Source organism: Mirounga angustirostris, unplaced genomic scaffold (genome assembly GCF_029215605.1).
Source record: "Mirounga angustirostris isolate CCGP_5_RB_7025 unplaced genomic scaffold, mMirAng1.0.hap1 SCAF_7, whole genome shotgun sequence".
Taxonomy (NCBI): domain Eukaryota; kingdom Metazoa; phylum Chordata; class Mammalia; order Carnivora; family Phocidae; genus Mirounga; species Mirounga angustirostris.
In genome coordinates, this window is record NW_026991715.1 from 12,353,120 (window position 1) to 12,374,821 (window position 21,702).

Below are 21,702 nucleotides of genomic sequence, written 5' to 3' on the forward strand. Positions count from 1 at the left end.
TATGAGGGTACTTGATACCTTTCGTTTTCAGCCTTAAGACTTAGCCGGATTCTGGGACAATGGAAAAAAGCCCACTTACCTCCTATTACACAAGACTGTAATTTGGTGGAATAATTTTGCTATGGGCTTGATGGAAGATATTTAGATATTGCAGCTTTCTTTGGAAAACACCCATGAGTCTATTTGCAAAGTCCTCTGTTTTGGAGCGATGGAGTGTTTTCTAAGTTTCACCAGGAAAAGAAGAGAAAGAAAAATGACTAGTCTTGCATTGTTTAAAATGGTATTATCAGGGGTAAAAAGGTGATGATGATTTAGTAGCTATGATCTTTTGTTCATTCTTACATTCATAAATTCAACACATATCTATCGAGCTCCTATGTAGTGGAAATCTGTTCATTTTCTGCCTACCATGTAGTCTCCTCTTCCTTCTTTCTTCTCATAACAGAATTCTAATTTTCTTTGGTGACCTCAACCCCCACACCAATGCATTTGATTTGGTGACTCCAGCCTTGACTCCAGAGGCAAACACATGACTCAAGCCAGGGCAGAGATCATACCCTAGCAAATGGGTCAGGGATGGGCATATGATGCAATCAGAGCCCATGTAGCTGGATCCCTTAACTACTACAGAGAGACTATGAAGAAATAACCCTTTATCCTACCGAAATTGAAATTGAAGTTGTAAGCCTGGAGATATTTATGCCACAAGGGTAGACTTAAGAGTTAAAAAATAGAGAGTGCAAAATAGTGCAAAACAGAGATCTAAAAATCAGTTTGGATCCCTTGATCCACCCTTGCCTGAATATCCCCTGGACTTCACAGTTACATGGCCTTGTTTTATTCAAGTCTGTGTGGGTTACATTTAGGCAATTGCATTTGAACGAGTCTTATTTATTTATATATTTATTCATTTATTATTATTTTTTTACTTTTTGTGTTTGAACGAGTCTTAATGGAAACAACCTGGAATCCTGATCTGGTGCCATAGGGTCTCATTATGAACATAGCCCTAAAAATTATAACCCTAAATAAGAATAAAGCACAGCCCAGTCCCAATCTTTGCTATGACATAATAACTCATTGGATCCACTTGGGACAGAGAAGACCCTTCACTGGCCCATCCAGACTAAGTACCTCAACAGCATTTTTTTTTTTTAAACTACGACATCACAACCAGTTAACAGATTTTAGGCAGGAAAGTCATAGGGTCACCATTGCGTGGGGCACCTTGTTGATTTTCTGTCCTTGCTCAATAGTTTTTCTCTTTTGCCAGAGGTCCAACGTGTCCTGAGCAGAACCGTCTGTTTTAGTTTTTCCATTACCTAGCTGTGCGTCCTTGGGCAAAATATTTCATCTCCGTTGTGCCTAAATGTCCTCATCTCTGAAATGGGGTGGGGAGAAACAATATTCCTGCCTTACCTTAAAGGATTTCTCTGAAGTGAAAATAATGTTTGATTTAAACATTTAAATGCAATTTAAAAATTTAAAAGCGCAATAAAAACAAAAAGGTGAAAGTGCATACTTACATAGTCCAGGCAAAACTTGTCTTTATTTTGAATTGGCTGAACGACCTTAGATACAGTAGTATGTCAGCAAATGTTGAACAGGGTCTTTGGGGGAAGAGAACTACCCTGATTTACAGCACTGACAGATTCCCACAGTGTAAACACTCCCGTTTTGATCAGTTTTCATCTACCAATCAGCTTACAGAATTCCCGAGTCTCAGCTCCCATGTGTGGACCTGCACAAGCATGACATTGCTCGGGCATACTGGTCAACCTTAACCTCACCTGCTTGGTTTCATTTATAATAAGACTTGTTTGGACAAATGCTCACTGCAGTACATTTTATCTTCGTGATGGCACAATCTCATTATTTTATGTTTATCAGTTAGATGAATCCTGCATAAACTTACACGCATACAAGAGCCGTCTTTTTGAAAGGTGCATTGCAGTGATCTATAGCTGTAATGACACTTCTTGTCTTAGGTATGGCATGGCTGGGAGGGCTCTTTGGCATTGAAGGCTGACCAGTCCTCAACTGCATTAATTTCTAGTTCTATAATACTTCGACCACTCCCGTGCAAGGAATTTTTCTGATTGCACTTTTGGGTAAACATCATACATATCACCATAGTGTATGGATACATAAATATAAATATTTTAAACAATCACTTCCTGAGCTTGTTTAAGGATGTCCCTCAGACCACTGATTTAGGCTTAAATCAGTGTTCGGAACCACATTCAGTAGATCTGAGTCTCTCACAGTTCCTTTATGTCTTTTTGTGAATTACTTGAAAAACAAACAAAATGCCCCCCATTAAGCAACTGTGAGGCATGTTTCGAAGCTACCACATCTTCTCCCATCTTCACTACCCAAAAAGCTCTGCGACAACAAGGACAACATCAGGAAAGCATCAGCTCTCCTGTGGAGCAGGAGCAGAATTCTAAATTGACCGTGACTAAATCATTCATTTTTCTCAGGAACATGTGGGTTTTCCCTGGGCTTTCTTGCTTGTGATAAGTAATCTCTGTGAGCATCAAGCTTCTGGAAGCACTAGAGGCTTCCCATGAATGCATCTGACCAATGAACAGGGAGGAAACACTAAAATGAAAAGCGGTGACATCAGGTGACAGGTCCTGCACGGGAGGGTTACTCTTCAGCCAGCGTAGTTGACCTTGACTTGGTGCTGTTCCGTCATTTCCGGGGGGCTGAGTTATCTTGTTGGTTTTGTAAAAACAAAATGTGTCAACTGATACTTGTGAAATGACATTCTGCACACGGTTATTCATTGGAATTGTTGGTAACTGTAGAAGTCTGGAAATCATATCAAAATCCACCAACGATGAGCTAAACCATGGTACATTCATACAATAGAAAACCATGACCCCATCAGTAGGAAAGAGAGAAGGAAGTGTTGGCATTCTTATATGGAAAGCTCTCCTTGTAAATGCACAGCCTGGACTTCAGACTGTTACCCTACTTATAAATGATAAAAATAAATAAATAAGCAAACATAGAGAGTGGTAACATAGGTTACTTTTAGAAAGGGAAAGAGAGAGCCTGGGGGCAGGAATGGGAAGAATGGTCTTTACCACATGCTTTTTATGTTGTTTGTGTTTTCTATGACAGTATGTTTCATCTCTTCACACACACACAGACACACACATACACACGTACACATTCCCCCCACCCCACTTTGGTTTATTTTTTAAGATATTGGAGCTTTCAGAGAAAGACAAATACCCTATGATTTCACTCATATGTGGAATTTAAGAAACAAAACAGATGAACATAGGGAAGGGAAGGAAAAATAAAATAAGACAAAGCAGAGAGGGAGGCAAAGTATAAGAGACTCTTGATTACAGGAAACAAACTGAGGATTGCTGGAGGGGAGGGGGGTGTAGGGATGCGGTAACTGGGGGATGGGCACTAAGGAGGGCACGTGATGTGATGAGCACTGGGTATTATATGCAACTGATGAATTGCTCTACTCCTGAAACTAATACTCCACTGTATGTGAACTAACTTGAATTTAAATAAAATCTTGAATGAAAAAAAAAAATATTGCAGCTTTCCTTGGGGAACACCCATGAGTCTATCTGTAAAGCTTTCTATCTTTGAAGTGATGGGTTTTTTAAAATTCAAGAAGAGGGGCACCTGGCTGGCTTAGTCAGTAGAGCATGCGACTCTTGACCTTGGGGTTGTGAGTTTGAGCCCCAAGTTGGGTCTAGAGATTATTTAAAAATAAAATCTTTAAAAAAATTCAAGTATAAAAAATAATAAAAATAATTTAAAAATGTAAAAAATCAGTATAGGGGCGCCTGGGTGGCTCAGTTGTTAAGCATCTGCCTTCGGCTCAGGTCATGATCCCAGGGTCCTGGGATCGAGCCCCGCATCGGGCTCCCTGCTCCTCAGGAAGCCTGCTTCTCCCTCTCCCACTCCCCCTGCTTGTGTTCCTGCCCTTGCTATCTCTCTGTCAAATAAATAAATAAAATCTTAAAAAAAAAAAATCAGTATAATTAACATATAGTTCAGTATAGTCAAATATAACTAACATAGTTTCTGGTGTACAATACAATGATTGACAATTCTATACATTACTCAGTGCTCATCATGATACGTGTAACTTTTTTTTTAAAACCCACTCCTTCATCGTCTTCTCCCCAGCAACAACCTCTCCACTGTCTGCCATGATAAGTATACTCTTTTTTGTTTGTTTCAAGTTTTTACTTAAATTCTAGTTAGTTGACATACAGTGTAGTACAAGTTTCAGGAGACTTCAGTGATTCATCACTTACATACAACACCCAGTGCTCATCCTAACAAGTGTCCTCCTTAATGCCCATCCCCCATCTAGCCCATCCCCCTACCCTCCTCCCTCCATCAGCCCTCAGTTTGTTCTCTACAGTCAAGACTCTCTTTTGGTTTGCCTTCCTCTCTTTTTCTGTTTTTCCCCCTTCCCCTATGTTCATCTGTTCTGTTTCATGATAAGTATACTCTTACTCCCCTTCCCCTATTTCATGATGGGGCATTTTATAAGTTTCGCCAGGAAAAATATTTGGAATTATGGAAAAAAAATATATAATATTTATCATTTTAACCATTCACAAATGTGCAATTTAGTGACACCAGATACAACATTCACAATGTTGTATACCCATCACCACTATCTACACTCAAATCATTTTCATGACCTCCAACTCTACACCCACGGAACACTAACTCTCCCTCCCCCCTCCTCCCTTCCCCTGGGATCTCCAGTCTACTTTCTGTCTCTATGAATTGGCCTAGTCTAGGTACCTTACATAATAGTGGAATCATACAATATTTGTTGTGTGTCTGTCTTCTTTCACTATCCCGTATCCCTTTTTAATTTTTAAAAAAATTTTTATTTATGTATTATTTTCCCATACACACTTTCTAAAGGACACATCTACCAACTGGATCCGTAAAGTTGTGAAAGTCTGAAGTGTCCTTTGTGTTGTTAGAAACACAGAGAACAGACCTTGTGAAATAGGTGGACATGCCTGGGACAAGGTAGCACCAGTTTCTGATGTTTCCTGGAAACCCCTTTGTAACTTTTAAAAGGTTAACTAATAGCCTAGCTTGCTAATGCCCTCCCTGCTCCAAAAATGACCTGAAATGGCCACCACTGTCCATGTGCTTTGGCTCACATAAGACAGGGTTCTTTAACCGGGGCTCTCAGGGACCTTGGGAGGGTCCAGAAGTCTTTTCTGAAATTGTATGCCAATTTGTGGTGTGTTGGCCTTGAACTTGAGCATTCCGATTTTCAAAGTGCTCTTTGAGCCAGTAAAAAAAAAAAAAAAAGTCTTAAGCACCATTGCTAAATGGAATCATTAATGCTGCCCCCTCCCACGAAACACATATAAAAGCTCTTCCTTCATCAACTGGTTTGTCTACATACGTGATCGATGAACCCACACCAAAAGACAAGCCACTGACATGGGCCCGATGAAAGAAGTCTCTGGCTTAAAAACATGACCCTCAGAATTTCCATACTTAATATAAAATAATATGACACATGTGATTTGGTGACAAGGGAAAAGGACCATAGCACAAAGGTACATGAATGTAGAATTGTCACATGAGGACATTGAGAGCTTTTCTCATTCACTTCATAAATTGGTACCGAGGACCTGCTCTGTTCAGGTCTAAGTGCTCAGGATAAGGCTGTGAATGAAACAATGTCTCCGCCCTATGGGGCTCCCATCCTCTTGGTAAGATTTAGACAACTAAGGAGTGAAAAGAGGTAGGACCCTTTTCAGATACTCCTAAATGCTTCAGTGAAATCGGATGGAGAGTGGCCGGATGTTTGCTTTTCTATAAGGTGGGTGGGGAATTTCTTTCTGGGGATAACACTTGAGCTGACTCCTGAAGGCCAAGAAGAGGCAGCCATGGAAAGAGTGGGGACAAGGGCACACTGGGCAGAGGGGACAGGCCGTGCAGCACCTCAAGCTGCCAAGGAGATGGGAGGTCCTGAACGCTGAGGGTGTCCGGGGCCCAACAGCCAGCCCTGCCTTTCACGGACTCCTCACACAGGGCTCCTTCCTCTTCCTCTTCAACACTAAAGTCCTTACCCTCTTCATATCCCATTCATCTTTCAGCAACCAGCACGATTCCAGCCCTCAATGTTCCTTCTCTTCCTACAAAATCCTTTTGGGCCCCTGATGGCTTCACTGCCTCACCATCTGTGTCAACATCTCATCGAGCCAAGAGAACTTGGAGCTCCTGGAGGAGAAGCATGTCTGCTCCTTCTTAATGGTCGTGGATGACAGACAACTAGGCAAACCTCAGAGATCAGGGTGGGCAGGACGCCCACGATGGCCACAGATGCCAGAGTGGCCTTTTTGACTGAGCCTCAGATGCAGAACGATCCTCAAATTTAGATTTGGCCATTATTTGCCAAACTGTGTGTTAAAACTATCTATTAAACACTTATATCATATATATAAAATATTTACCATCTTTTTTCTTTTAATACAGTAGGAAACACAAAAATTGGATGTGGCCCAGATTGCTCTTACCTGAAAGACCTAAGTATAAAGAGAACGAGTTCTAAAGGAAGCTGCTTGGGGTCAAATCCTAGGTTCATTTATTCTTGGCCAGATAAATTTGGTAAGTGCTTAACAGTTCTAAATATGGGGAACAACGGTGTCCCAGATGGATTATAATAGAGCCTTACCCATACCTAACTTAAATGAGGAGACTTGGGACTTCTTGAGTTGAGATTTGGGCAAAATTTTGGACTTTCAGTTGACACTGTGGTGGAAACTTTGGGGACCTTGGGGTGGGGTCAATCTACTTTGCATATGGGATGGACCTGGCTCTCTGGGAGCAAGAGGGTAGACGGTGGTAGAATGACCCCCAGACATCCTCATCCTGACCCCCCGAACCTATGATATATTAGCTCACACACCACGAGACTTTACAGATAGAAGCGTAGTGTAGAGACACAGATGGTTTCTAGTTGCTTGAGTCCTTCCAAGGAGCAAAGAGAAGCAAAGAACAGCTCAGAGTGCAGACATACAGGACTCAGCCTGCCATTGCTGGCTTGAAGATGGACAAGGGGATCCCGAGCCAGGAATGTGGGCAGTCTCTAGAAGCTGGGGAAAGCGCCTGGGTGGCTCAGTTGTTGAGCGTCTGCCTTCGGGTCGGGTCATGGTCCCAGGGTCCTGGGATCGAGCCCCACATCGGGCTCCCTGCTCGGCGGAGAGCCTGCTTCTCGGTCTCCCGCTCCCCACCTGCTTGTGTTCCCTCTCTCGCTGTCAAATAAATAAATAAAATCTTAAAAAAAAAGAAAACACCCAAAAAACCAGATTCGACACAGAACTCACAGAAAGGAAATGCAGGCCTGCCGACATCTCGATTTTAATGCTGTGAAACAGACTTCTGACCCATGGAGCTCCAGGAAAATAAATCTGTGTTGCTTTAAGCCACTAAGTCTGTGGTAAAAGGTGTCAAAGCAGCAGTATGTAAAGGAGCAGCGACACATGACCTAATACATGAAGAAATTTCCCAGAAGTTAGTACCTCTAAACAACTTGTAACAATGCCTACCATGTAGTAAGCACTCAGGAAGGGGTTACCATCCTTCTCAAAGATGAGAGGGAAACAAAGATGTCATAAAGATATAAATAATTCTACAAGATGGTGTCAACAACCAAGCAACGGTCTACATAGAACCACCTTCAAAGGACTTTACTTTCTGAGTAAGTTTCTGGAAATAATCAATTCCAAGATTATGACAGGTCTTCCTAAAATGACTGCCGGAAGTTGGAGCAGCGAACTCAAAATACATATGCGGTCTTTGTAGGTAACATCAACAGGACAAACCAGCAAGCTGGACGGTGGGCCAGACGGGAGCGGTAGCCCCACTGGAAGGGGCAGATCTGAGCCCAGCTGACATCAATGAAAATGCAATGCAGGGGCGCCTGGGTGGCTCAGTCGGTTAAGCGACTGCCTTTGGCTCAGGTCATCATCCTGGAGTCCCGGGATCGAGTCCCGCATCGGGCTCCCTGCTCGGCGGGGAGCCTGCTTCTCCCTCTCCCACTCCCCCCTGCTTGTGTTCCCTCTCTCGCTGTGTCTTTCTCTGTCAAATAAATAAATAAAATCTTTAAAAAAAAAAAATGCAATGCAGGGACGTCAAATTTTCAAGAAGCTAGAAATCTACACGTTGTTCTATGAAATCTCTTATTTTTAAATGCTGGGAACAATTCCCATTGAAACACAGACAGACCCACACATTATTTTCAGGCAAAACTGCTCATATTGGCCAACCACACAGGGGCCAGAGGCCCTGGACTTGGTATCTCTGGCCATTTAGTGAAGGCATGTGAAGCACAAAAAGGTAAGCTGCTTTGAATGCTTTTTTTTTTTTTTTTGGCCCTCTCAACACCTTATCTCATAAAAGCATCTTTTGCATGCTTTTGGTATCCCATCGAAATCTAAGAAAGTATGAATTAAATGAAATTCCAATCAAGTTAAACAGAAAGACAACTTTGAATTGTATTCAAATCCAGTTTTATTAAAATCATTTGGCAATTTTAGTGGTTATACAAAGTCTTTGACTAGGACCACTGGACACATTAGACATGAGTTTGTGTTTTTGGTTTGGCCTGGTTTTAGGGGTACAGGTAGTTCCCTAAAATCTTCTGCCCTCCCTTTCATTACCAAATGGCAAAGTGCCTTGAGTTTCTCTGTCTACAATATCCTGCTACTTATCGGACAGGAATTTGTCAAGTAAGACTGAAAAAATAAAATCCATAGATTCAAAAAAATCTCTGCAAATATTAAGAACATACAAGGGATATGAAAGACACCTACATTTAGTCCTCCAAGTAACAAGGCAAGCATCTGATGTCTGTGGTTTCTTGTTTTTATTTATTGCTAATTACAATTCAGAGACCAAAGGGTTTCCAAACGCTCTAAAAATCTTCATTGAATTGTTGACATTCATTGACATTCCCCCCATACAGTTCCACTGAATTCAGAGGATAAAACCAGGACAGCACTTGAATTGGCCTTTACAATTACGAGCCCGTTTTTCCTTTAGTGTGTGATTTTTCTTCTGCAGTAGCTTGGAGTACTATCTGCTTGCTCAGTGCTTGACAATTAGCATCTGCCTTGCGGGAGATCTAAGTATTGGCTTCGTAAAGTGTATTATGGACAGCAGCTGCTGGAGGCATCCCTGTCCGGGACAAAACTTTTAGCAGACCTTAAGCTAAAACCTTAGAGGATCTGGTGCTCCTTAGTTGTTCTCCAGGGATCCTGAAGCTGTCTATAAGAGACAAAGAAAGTTGTGTAAGAATCTTTACACAAGAACTTTCAGCCGGTTCCGAAGGAGTCCTTGCTTTTCTAGCCATGTATGAAAACTTGGCTTTGGCCGGGGAGCCCTGTTGTTTTGTTCCTGTGATAAGACTATCTCTTGGGGATTGGAATGCAGACAACGAGGCTGGGCAATCATCTGAGAAAATTCTGCCCTTGCTTCCCTCCGAGGCGGTACTTTCTTAAGATTTGTGAGGATAGTTTCCAGTACTGGTTTTCAGGCATTGTCTATCTCTGGACATTCTCGTTATGAATTCCAGACCGTTCCCCTGAATGGCCAATGTATTTCACCAGCGGGAGAAGACTGGCCATACCCGATCACGGTTGGCCACCTGATTATTTTCAGGGGGAAACACTTATTCCTCCAGGAGAACACATTACCAGACTCTACTCTCACTGACTCGTGGCCTAAAAAATAGCACTGCTCCAGGAAAAAGCAGCCTGGCACTCAGAATAGGGCCTTGACTTTGGGAAGGTTAACTATGCGCGTGATCTGTGTTGTCCTAGTTCATAGGCCTGTGAACATTAAGTCACAGCAGAAGCAGTGAACATCAAATAATAGTTTTTATTCTTATTTCTCTAAGAAATGAAGGAACATCTTCTTTAGGAAAGAGCATACACTTTTAAGTTTCGCCACACATAACCCTTTGCATCTAATTTATGTTCTTAAAAAAATATAAGTGGCAAATGACGTCTCCCAAATTAAAGAAAAGACTTAGGATATAAGGGTCCCCTCCCCCACATTAAAGTTGCTCTCAGTCTTCACTTCAAGAATACTTACTGCGAGACATTCGGATAGTATCTGGGACCAAAAAAAAAACCTCAATGCGTACAGGGTCACGTTGCCGACCCACAGAGCACTTAATCCCAGGAGAGAGAACTTCTACTTACAAACAGAGTCCTGATTCCAAATTTGCTATGGAATGTCATGGTGACTTTGTTTTTATGTCCTGTTCTTTGATCAAAGGCATGGCACGTATCAAACGGCGGGATGTACAAGTGAAGGCTCACGGCGGGTTCCGTGTGGCTAATGTTCTCTACTCGATGTAAGCCGATGGAATCTACATGACACCCAGGAAGGAGAAGCGGATAAAGGAGCTGAGATGACCGACAGGTGCCGGCAAAAGTTCTGCCAACCACGTGAGATCATAAATCAATCTGATACAGACAAGCAGTCACTTCGAAGGGACTTCCCAGTTAAAGATCGTAAGCAATGTGTCCTCTACTCTTTCCCGAAACCCCCCTACAATTGTATTAGAACAATTTTATTTTATTTTTTTAAAAGATTTTATTTATTTGACAGAGAGAGACACAGCGAGAGAGGGAACACAAGCAGGGGGAGTGGGAGGGGGAGAAGCAGGCTCCCCGCTGAGCGGGGAGCCCGATGCAGGGCTCGATCCCAGGACCCTGGGATCATGACCTGTGCCGAAGGCAGACGCTAATGACTGAGCCACCCAGGCGCCCCTATTAGAACAATTTTAAAAAGGCATCAACCCACAAAGACCAAAAAAAAAAAACCAAAAAAACCCAACACCAATGGGAAAATAGAAAACATCAATGAAAGCGTGAAAGTTTGAGGGCTTGAAAGTAGATGAATGGCTTTGCCAAGGACAGAAAGCTAAATCCTTAGCTCCCCGTGAGGAGAGCCCCAAATTAACCTGACTTCCATCTTGATATCATACCTGTATCTACGTATCAACAGCTCAGGGATGGCAGCTTCTGGAAATGAGGATGAAGATGGGGCGAAAAATCCAAGAACTGGTTGCAAGCCTATTAAGTAGAGGCTCAAATCCCTTTTACCACTTCTCTCCCTCATTCCCCTGAGTACAAGTCTGAGATCTATACTCTAGAAAGAGTCTAACACATGAACTCAGGACCGGTGGATACCAGGTGAAAAACAGGTGATGTTACCAGGTGACCTAAGTGATCATTTACCTACTGAATGGTACAATCCCTGCTTTCTTCCCCACCTAGCTGCCAGAATGCTGCCAGACAGGATTCCCCCCCCACCACCTTCCTCCCCAGCCCGACAGGAGATGGGAAGCACCTTCTCAGGGGATATGATCGGCTCTAGAACAAAGCTCTTCAAGATATCGCTACTGGTTGTTCCTCAAGGAGAAATGTCTGCCAGATTATCCTGGAGGGAAGTCTAGTTGACACACACCATCCATGTGTTCAGAGCTACCAGTTAACTTTTTTTTTGTCCCCAGTTTCAAATATTAGCATACAGCCAAGGCCACGAGACAACTGAGCAAGGCCTCTAGTAGTAGTAAAGACAGGGTCCAGAGCACCCCCCACCCCCACCAAAATGCAGACCCTTGAAACAGACACTGCTCAGGAGAAGACTTAAAAATTTTTTTATGATTAATATCCTCAGAGAGAGAAGCTCAATACCACAAAAAGGACCAGAGAACAAAAGGAGCTTTCAGAAACAAAAAGAAATAGCTGAAACAAAAACCTGAATAGAAAGGTTGGAAGAAAAACTGAGGAAGCTAGAAAAGACTCAAAGAACAGAGAAATAAAAAGAGAAAATAGGAAAGAAAAAAAAAAATCAGATGGCTAGTTCAGGAGGTTTCATATCTGAGCAATAAGAGGTTCAGAAACAGAACCAAAACACCAAAACCAAACAAAACCCCAAAGAAATAACTTGAGAATATTTTCTTGACTAGAAGGACACAGATTTCCAGAATGAAAGAACTCACAGACTACCCAACACAATGAATGAGAGTCATGAATCAAGGTACAGGACTGTAATACTGGGGATAGGAAAAGATACCAAAAGAGACATTCCAAAGTTTCTAGAAAGAAAAAATAATTACACAGAAAGATTCAAGAATCAGAATGGCACCAGGCTTTCAAAAAGAAGACAGATTGGAAACGAAAAGTCAAGGGATTACCTTCATAGTTCTGAGAAAAGATCCTAGGTCCTAATTCCACATCAGGCTAACTTACCAATCAAGTTGCGAGGGTAGAACAGAGATTTTTAGATACATGAGGTCTCAAAAACTTACTTTCCATGAACCCTTTCTTTCTCATAGAGCCAATGAAGATATCTTCCACCAAAATAAGAGCACAAACCAAGAAGGAAGCAGACAAGTGATCAGGAAAAAAGGGGATCAGTAATGGGAAGGAGCACAGGGAAAGCCTGCATGATGGGAGGGGACCCCAGGATGGCAGGTGAGCCCTGGCTGAGAGACTGATCAATTCACATTGAAGTAAGTCTAAGGGCCCTGGGGGAGAGGAAGGAAGGAAGGAAGGAAGAAGGGGAGGGAGGGAAGAGAGGAAAGAGAAAATACTCAAAAATATGTTGAGAAAAAATTTCTTGTTAGGAGAGAGTTTGAGGTGTAATCAAGGAAGGAATGCAGTGTTAATTAGTGTAGTTAAGGTAGGCACCAAATTATGATTTATACTTTATGATCTGGCTCCATGAGCTCGTATAAGACAACAGCAAAGCCTAGAAGGTGAAGACTGAGGTTCTATCCCAGCTATAGTTAGACCACCTTCCAACAACTCACAACTTCTGGGATCTTTAGCCGTTTTCCTCATTTCCCAAAATGGGACGTAATTCTCGGATACGCAGACTTTGTGGTTCTATAGCTTACTGCTCATGATAGACCGGCTTAAGCACACTTTTGAACCTAAGTTCTACATTCTTAAGAGATGGCCACCCTTACACAAATTGTTTGTTTCTCCAATTGCAAGTGCATACACTACTCAATGCAAGCTGCACAATCCTGCAGTCACAGCCCCCACAAAACCTAGTCATCGTCCTTTAGAGAAGTCCCTGAAACTCTTGTCTGGTATCTATTGTTAATAATCCCAGCATCCATCCATCCATCCACCCACCCATCCATCCATCATCCATCCATCCGTCCATCCATCCGTCCATCCATCCGTCTTTGCCTCCTTTCCTTATGCCCATGGTGTACCATCTCTCACAATAACCTTGGACCTTTCTTGGTGATACTTACCAATGCCAGTTTGGTCTAGGCATGTCTACCATTTGCCTTTATGTAATTTGGTCTCCTTGTCTCAACTTTCTTTTTTCTCCACCCCGTGTTGCATGGAATCCATCAAGATACTCCCAATAAAATTCTACTGACCAAAGCAAGCTCTTACTTTCAGCTGGTTTTGGAGGCCCCAGGCCCTCATCTCACTCTACTCTCTTCCTACTCCTGTCCAAGCCCATTCTCCCTTGTCTCTAGCAAGACCATTCCGGAACTTTTCATTCTTTGTAATGATTGTGACTTCCCTTCCCTCACATTCTTCCCTGTACTCGAAACACCGTTCCCACCATCAGTACCCATCTGCACCCCTCCTGCATCGGTAAAAATCAAGAGTTGAACTCTCGAGGCTTTTCATCTTGTGGGCAATTCGTCTACAGAAATATTTAGCTTTTCCCACCCAATATTTTACCGACTGGCAAAATTTCCCAGAAAAATCAGAATTTCCCACTTCGGTGGAAAAGGAATTTGAACCATGTGGCTGGAACTGAGTGGCCATCACTGTCCCCCTTAGACAGTGTGGCTGGAACTGAGTGGCCATCACTGTCCCCCTTAGATAGTGTGGCCTGCACACACCAGGACCCACAGCCTTATTCTTGGCCTGTATGACTCACTTACCTTACCTGCTTGGCTCCTATAGGTTTTGCACTGAAGACCCTTGAAAAAAAGCTTACCTCCTCTTTAAGACCTAATCTAGTTTCACAAAGACTCTGGGACTCTAGCTGAAAGCAATTATTCTGAAAGGCTTTTTGGCTTCACTGGGAGGAATACAGGCAACAAAATTGTTCCAGGAAATTTGGTATGTCTTATATATACCAACCCTCAGATAAAAGCTTCCCGCCACATAAGAAATGGACCCCTTTGTGTTTTGTGAATGGGGGAGAAAATTTCCCATACTATCTGACCTTTGTAAGTGGCTTACATTCTTAAACTAATGAACAAATTCAGGTCAAGTGTCAAAACTAATATGGGACTTTAAGAGACAAGAAAAAAGTTGCATGGCCAGAAAAAAATCTCTGTAGTATTTTATTTTACATCAATGGGATGACATCCCAATTAAGAGTACGGGCTTTGGAATCAAATGGCTTGAGTTCAAATCCTGACGGGCACTTAAAAGCTGAGTGACTCAGACGAGTTATTTATTGTTCCTGTATGTTGGCAATCTCATCTATAAATGGGAATCAAAAATGATCTCCCACCACCTTTAACAGGCTTTTTGGAAAGTTACTATCTCCTTTAGAAATACAGATGTTAATCACAGCCTCTTCTGAAAAGCATCTGGCTCTCCCAGATCACATTTAGGAGAAAGAATGAATTCTTGGTAGAGATCTATAAATCATTGGTAAATAATGTGCTCTATAAAGATTCCCTTGAGAACATGCTTTTAAGTCTGCTGTATGTATTTTATAAAAACAGGGACTAGCCAGCATTCTTAATCATTTCCAGAACATTCCCTTACATTTTCTAACACAAAGACTAATATTTCCAACCTGGCCTCACTCCCTTATTAAGAGAATCTACTTTTGGGGCACCTGGCTGGCTCAGGCCACAGAGCGTGCGACTCTTGACCTCAGGGTTGTGGGTTTGAGCCCCATGTTGGGTGTAGAGATCACTCAAAAATAAAATCTTTAACAAAAATAAAAATAAAAGAATCTACTTTTGTAAATTCATATTCGATGCTAACTGTCCTCAGACTTGGCAGGAAATGACTTTTCAGTGCATCTACTGCACATATTTTGAATAAAGTGATTCTAACTCAGATGCAAAGCTTAAAAAAAACAAAACCTACTGCTTTTAGATCATTTTCCAAGTATCTGAAACCATGACTCCATGAACCAAAGTCTGCTGGACGTGGGCAAGTAAGCAGTATTTCAGAAGGGAGTTCAAGGCTTTTCCCACTTGCCCTTAGAAAAAGGTATTCGATGTTAGTTACCGTTGATGTAGGCACACTGGTTTTCTCTCAAGATTCTTTCAGACTTCTTGATCATCTCGTTGGATTTTTTGTCAGGCCAGGCAAATAAGGTCTCCTTTAGATTTCCCTGCAGCATCTTCAGAAAGCAGTGGGAGTCGGTGTGATCATGGATACTGCTACATATAGACACAAAAAGACAACGGAACTCAGTGGATGGTCCAGCAGCACCCAGAGCCGCATTAACACTCTGCCCAGAGCTGATTACTGCTGCACACTGTCGAGAGGACGGGTCACAGACCATTTCAGCTGGCTTTGTAAATGTCATCGATTTGTAATTCACAGCGTTCAGGGCAACACGTAACATACTCTGTCTTCCGTATCAGTGCATATACGGGGTGCAATGCTGATGCATAACCGAAGTACAGAACAGTGCGTTTTTAAAAATCGGGTTGTACTACTACTTTGATAACAGAAATACAAAACCAGCAACCTTTTATCTTCTGCAAGACACAGCTTTTAAGAACTCAATTAAGCTGGGCTACAACTCGATTATAAAACCTCAGAGACATTTGAGAAAGGATAAAGATAATCATCTCTCATAACTGCATCACACTTGTAAGATCACTTTATAGTGGGTTTTTTTGCCCCCCAGGCCTTTTCTCTTTTCTCCTGCCTTTGGGGGACAAAAGGTACGTGTGTTAACACCCAGACATTTTACTGCCATCATGTTAATATTTTGTAGATTTAGAGTACCCCACCTGTGATTAACTCCCAACAATGGAGGGAGAACGGAAGTATATTGGATTTGCAGAAAATATTTATTCATGTAACCTTAGGCTAATAAAAGGTATGAACCTGTATATGTTATTAGCATTTATCTTCTATGTTGAATGCATAAAACCATAAGAACTCATTTCCTAAACCCACAGAGCCTAGTCCTACTCTTGACATAATCTGCTTTCAAAAAATACTGAATGAATGAAAACAATGCCATTCTGTATGAGTAAAATCCTCTATAGACCTAACTCCCCCCAAACCTCATAAATTCAGGTCTCCTCTCTCCCATCAAAAACGGGTCTGCCAGTATTGTTTTTACCATTCTCAAAAGCCCGAGGAGGATCTGTTTACAAAGATAACAATACTCACAAGTGTAGAAACTAGGGACAAATTAAGGAACCAAGTTTCAAAGAATTGGTATTAGTTTAAGCTGCCTTGCCCTCTACATAAAAAACTAAAAAGAAAGTAAAAAAAGGCAAAGACAGTAAACAACTTGAAGTAGCAAGAAATTTTCTGAATTTGTGAATTGCTCTTCTGGGTCCAAATGTGGACCCTTTCGTCTTTGGTCCCATAACTGTTTACAGACTTCAAAGCACCACAAAGGTCAAGTTTTAGCAAAATTCCGTATACATTTAACTCTACAGAAGACACACAGAGAGAGAGAGAGAGATTAAGTTAAACTGGTTACTACCTCCTTCAATTTACTACTCATTTGGGGGGCTGGTTTTGATATACATGGTGTATGCCTAAACCCCTGATGTTAATTCCCATGAGAATTTCTGTTGGGACATTTTGAACAAATAACTGTATCATGAAATTTGTTAATGCTCCCAAGACCTGTAGCCATTCTGGTACTGGCCTTTTCTTAGGCTGGACTAGATCATCGACTAAGCATCTGCAAATGAATTAACTGTATTACCTGCCATGTCCTTCACCCCAACACAGAATCATTAGGTTGAATTTTCCATTTCCTTCATCCACAAGATTTCGAGTATACCTGAAAGGAAGGTATTCAGAAGTTTGAATCTGGTTGATGAAATACGCATTGGGAAAAAGAAGTGTGTCACAAAGTACGGCTCACTTACAAAAGTGAACATTTCTACCTCTAAACAACTTTAAATGTGGTTTTCTAATTAGAAAAATCCAGCACAAATGAAAACAAGTCATTTTTTCAGGTCATTTTGGACATTTTTGTATTTTGTATCACCACGTTTATAACTGCTCTGTTTTAATTAATGGCACAAAAAAGGTAAGGGGGGGGGGGAGCAAATTCCTTGATTCTCCTCCTGACAGCCTCGAACTGATAAAAAGAGTAAGTTTCTTACAGAGGTATTTACAAAGTACATTACGGCTCCAGGCAAGAATGTTGCTTTTTTTTTTTTTCCTTCCTCCCTGTAGCTAAACCAGAACGTAAGAAACAAGTTTCATTAAATAGCTGTTTCTAGAATTCTCCTTAGTATTTGCTATAACCCAAACACAAACCACATTCAAAAGCACTCATAATGGAAAATTCCTCCACAAATAGGGTGGGGATTGACTTAAGTATACAACAAAGGACACTCCATAGGGAAGTAAATAACACTCTAAACCTTTTCCAGGAGAAACCAGTAACTGGCCACAAAAAATCCCAAATCGAAAGGACCACAAGCACACCATCAGTAAAACAAAAACCAAAACCCACTTTTAAAGTTTCTCTTGGTCGAAAAGGTACCATCCACACCATCTAGTTAGCAAAGTTTGATATAAATCATGACATTCACTTAGATTTTTTAAGACAAGGAATCTTTCTCCCATATTTGGGAGAGTGTTTGATCACACGGTCCTCTGTTCGTTCATGTCCTGAATGCCCCTTCCTCCCTTTTCCTCCCCAGGCAGGAGGCCAGGTGCTGGCAGAGCGGGAGCACGGAGAGAAAGGTGATTAGTAAGTGCTTTTTAGATGTCAGTCATCCTTACTTGGTAGCCCTTGATGACCTCGCAAGGGGCTGTGCACACAGCCTTTAATTCCCAATAAACTCCACTTTTGGTGTCAGGATACTCTTTTTCTCCCTCTACCAGTCTTGGGGTCACCCCCCTTGCCTCCCTGGAGCTATTTCCAGAGACGTTACCATCTGGCTCACACTAGAACATTCTGTCTTGGTTTGTCTGCACTGGCTTTCCCAAGGTCAGAGATCAGAATCCTTTGCAGTGCTGGACACCTAGGCCATGCAAAAAAAATACTATCAAAATGATTTGCACTGTCCTACATCTCTCCCTCCACACTGCCCCAGCTGCCCACCCAGGACTGCATCGTTATTTTAGTTGCACTTCCGGATGCCTGTGCATAGATCAACACAAATGCTTGCATTTCAAGTGACTCAGAGCTTATCAATCAAGAGGAACTGAAAGCCCCTGGAAATGCCATTGTTCTGAAGATTCAGAGCCCTTCCAGCCTACCGTGGTTGGTGAATTTCACTTGGTCAATGATCTATCTAGGCTGAGGGCAGGCGCCACGCATCAGCTGGAAGGTTAGTGGTTGTTTGGAGTGAGGACTCGGAATAATGATGCTAATTTGACTCTCGGGGCTCCTACCTGATATAAGTCTGACCCAGTGCAGGTAATCCAACCTTTTTTTTTTTTTTTTAAATTTTTTTATTCTTATGTTAATCCCCTTACATTACAACATTAGTTTTAGATGAAGTGTTCCATGATTCATTGTTTGTGCACAACACCCAGTGCTCCATGCAGAATGTGCCCTCCTCAATACCCACCACCAGGCCAACCCATCCTCCCACCCCCCTCCCCTCTAGAACCCTGTTTGTTTTTCAGAGTCCATCGTCTCTCATGGTTCGTCTACCCCTCCGATTTCCCCCCGCTTCATTCTTCCCCTCCCGCTACCTTCTTCTTCTTCTTTTTTTTTTCTTAACATATATTGCATTATTTAATCCAACCTTTTTATTGCCTACCATTCCTCATCTGTAAAACAGTTGGGTAAGAATTGTACCTATCTCACAGAGGTGTCATGAGCTAAATGAGTTAACATGGTGTATTAAACTGCCTGGAAGAGTACCTGGCCCAGAATAAGCCCTCACTTGGAGCTAGCCGCAAAATTAAAAAGTGGACTCTGCTGCTTTACTGGTAGCCACAGAAGGATAGGAACCAAAGGAACTTCCTGGAGGCACGTACAAGTGGAAAATGGGATCTTAAGCAGGCTTCGCTGTTGTATTTCAAATCCTAAAATACAGAGGAAACAGCCCTTGCCGACAAACACACTTACCTACGTTTAGGTAGGGTGACTAAAAGGAACTGCTCCCAAGGAAAACAATCTCTGCTTATTCTTATCTTTCGAGTATTTTTCTCTACCTACCCTCAGCCCAACCAGCCATAAAGACTGAATCGCTAGCTGCCCTTCAGAACAGAAAACCCCCACCCTTCAGGGGGGATCAGGTTTTACTTCCGGCGCTAGAGGATTGGTAGAGAGATTCATTTTTACTTATATCACGAAGCCAGAGCTGCAAAGGACCATCTGACTCCAGCACATCTGGGAAGCAGCGGTCTCCCATTTACATTCCAGAGCCTCAGAACTAAGGATTCGAGAAAGCATATTGCCTGGGGGCTGAAAGGGAAGCACTCCTTGAATTCACAACCCTGAGAGTGGGTGGAAATAACCCCACAGCCCGGCAAGTTAAATGGGTCTGGGAGGGTCAGCATGAGCTGAAAGCAGCTATTTTATCGTGGCAAAAATGGCTGTTGGCAGGTGCCCGGCCGCGGGCGACCGACTGATGGAGAACTGGCTCGGGGGACTGTGTCCTCCACCGCCACCCCTTTCTCGGGATGGCTGATGGAGTTCTCTCCAGGGAGCACGCTCCGTCCTCCAGGGGCGGCGGGCCGGGAAAGCCCAAGCGCGTGGGGCCACCGCGGGCGGGGGGGGGGGGTCTCCCCGCACCGCCGCGCCCGAGGCGAGCGAGCAAGCCGGAGGGAAGAGCACAGCTCCCGAGGCCGAGAGAAGGAGCGGAGGTTTGGAAGCGTCCGGATGGACCGGCGAGAAGAGGACAAAACACTTCGCAGCGGTGCAGTGGCCTCCGCGCCCGGAGCCTTCCGCAGTCTCCGGCCAGGCCGGGATGCTCCGCCTCTGGGCCAAAGCGCCGAGCGCCAGCCCCGCGGCTCGAGGGCGAGAAGGCGCAGCGCGGGGCTGCGGGAAAAGGCTGGCGAGCGGCCGGAGGGTGGGCGCCGCGGGGCGTCGGAGCCCTGCGCGCGAGCTCTCGGGGCCGGGGCTAGGGCGCGCTCACCGGTACTGGTCGAACTTGGCGTACGCCGCCCACTCGGCGGGGTCGCTCTCGTAGGCTTCCAGGACGGCCTGCACCTCCTCCACGTTGACCTCCTCGCCGGCGAAGAGCTGGTGCAGGACGCGGATCAGATCCTCCAGGGTCCGCGGCTTGAGCACCTCGGTCTGCTCCATCCCTCGCCGGGCTGGCGGCGCGCGCGGCTCTCTGCTGGGCGGAGCGCGGGGGAGCGGGGGGCGAGGGACCTCAGCTGCTGGCTGCACAGCTGCGCGCGCGGGCGCACGCACACCCACCCACCCACCCACCCACACACACACACACCCACCCCAGACGCTCGAGCGCCACAGCTAAAGAGCCCCCCACCGAGATATCAAGAGGCACCCCCAGGTCCCCCAGCAGCGTGGCGGATCCGGGCTCGCGGTAGAACTCGCCGCGCGCACAAATCAGGACCGAGTCGGCGGGGTCCGGCGGCCCGGCCCTTTTTAAGCTCTCGGAGTCGGCGGGACTGTACCAACGGCCCTCGGAGGGTGGGGAGAGGCGGGGAGCGACCTGGGGACCGTGGCGGAGGCGGCGGGAGCGTGCGGACAAGGTCCACGCACGCCGCCCCGGGTCCCCTCTTCCCTCCCCACCCCCCGGCACGGCGGCGCTCCCGGGGACCCCGGCTCCGCGTCCCCGCCGCCTCGGTGGGCTTCTTGCCGTCCCCCGCCCACCTCGGCGCGGCGCGTTGCGTCCGCCCATCCTGGCCCCTCGGCTCCGCGCCCCCCTCCACTCGCGCGTCGCCGCCGCCCTGGGAGGCTCCCCGCCGCGCGGGTCGGCGATGCGGGGACGTAGACCGCAGAGGGTCAGGAGAAGGCTGGGGCGGGGCGGGGGGGGGGCGCTGAGGAGGGGGGAGGGAGGGGCCCTCCCTTCCGAATAGAAGTGGGAACTGAGAATTGCTTGCGAAGGTGGACGAGGGCGTCCACTCCCTAGCTGGAGAGCTCCTGTGTCGTCGACTGAAAGTATCCAGAACAGGTTCCAGGCCAGGTGGAGAAAAAAAAGTGGAAGTCTGTCTTGGAAAAAACATCTAAATGTACTGTACCGAAAATACAATTTTCACAAAGGACACTCGGGTCTCGAGCAAGACGAGGGAGACGTTGGGAGGCCAGGGAACCCCTCTTCAGTTTTAAAATCAAACATTGCCTTTAAAATAATGTATTCGGTGCAGAGACCGGATGTATCATTAATGGCTTCTAAAGCAGTAATTTAAAGGGTTCTAAGGCGGCTATTAAAATCAAATCGAGGAGTGCACTTGAAAGAGCCTACTGGTTAGGGAAACGTGTCTCTATGCTGTGCAGGGCACTCAGCACGGTTTGTGAAGGACACGAAGTGAGTATGAATGAAAATAAGTGTGAGGGACAGAAGAA

General features: G+C 44.4%; 1 protein-coding gene and 1 long non-coding RNA gene across 5 annotated transcripts in view; both read right to left on the bottom strand.

Annotated features, from left to right (window-relative positions):
• Positions 1–3,774, bottom strand: part of LOC135365335 (uncharacterized) — a 38,026-nt gene extending 34,252 nt beyond the window's left edge. Inside the window, exons 1-2 of one of the 2 annotated variants that reach the window (XR_010412956.1) lie at positions 1,228–3,774; positions 80–220 (exon numbers count right to left, since the gene is read on the bottom strand). This is a non-coding gene — a long non-coding RNA (uncharacterized LOC135365335). Of the gene's footprint in view, positions 1–79 lie in introns of both variants that reach the window. The other variant, XR_010412955.1, reaches the window with a different exon arrangement.
• A 4,752-nt stretch (positions 3,775–8,526) lies between these two features.
• CDO1 (cysteine dioxygenase type 1) lies at positions 8,527–21,148 on the bottom strand. Of its 3 annotated transcripts, none has more exons than XM_054511180.2 (6): positions 21,010–21,148; positions 20,306–20,506; positions 16,960–17,037; positions 15,285–15,439; positions 10,239–10,408; positions 8,527–9,300 (listed from the first exon to the last, which is right to left on the bottom strand). In XM_054511180.2, the coding sequence occupies exons 2-6, from the start codon at positions 20,473–20,475 to the stop codon at positions 9,271–9,273; spliced, it is 603 nt and encodes a 200-aa protein (XP_054367155.1). In that variant the 5' UTR covers positions 20,476–20,506; positions 21,010–21,148; the 3' UTR covers positions 8,527–9,270. The 3 variants fall into 3 exon arrangements, with proteins under 3 accessions (XP_054367155.1, XP_045747148.1, XP_045747138.1); XM_045891192.3 differs by lacking the exon at positions 21,010–21,148 and adding an exon at positions 20,663–20,817; XM_045891182.3 differs by lacking the exon at positions 21,010–21,148 and adding an exon at positions 20,625–20,764.
• Between the last annotated feature and the right edge of the window lie 554 nt (positions 21,149–21,702).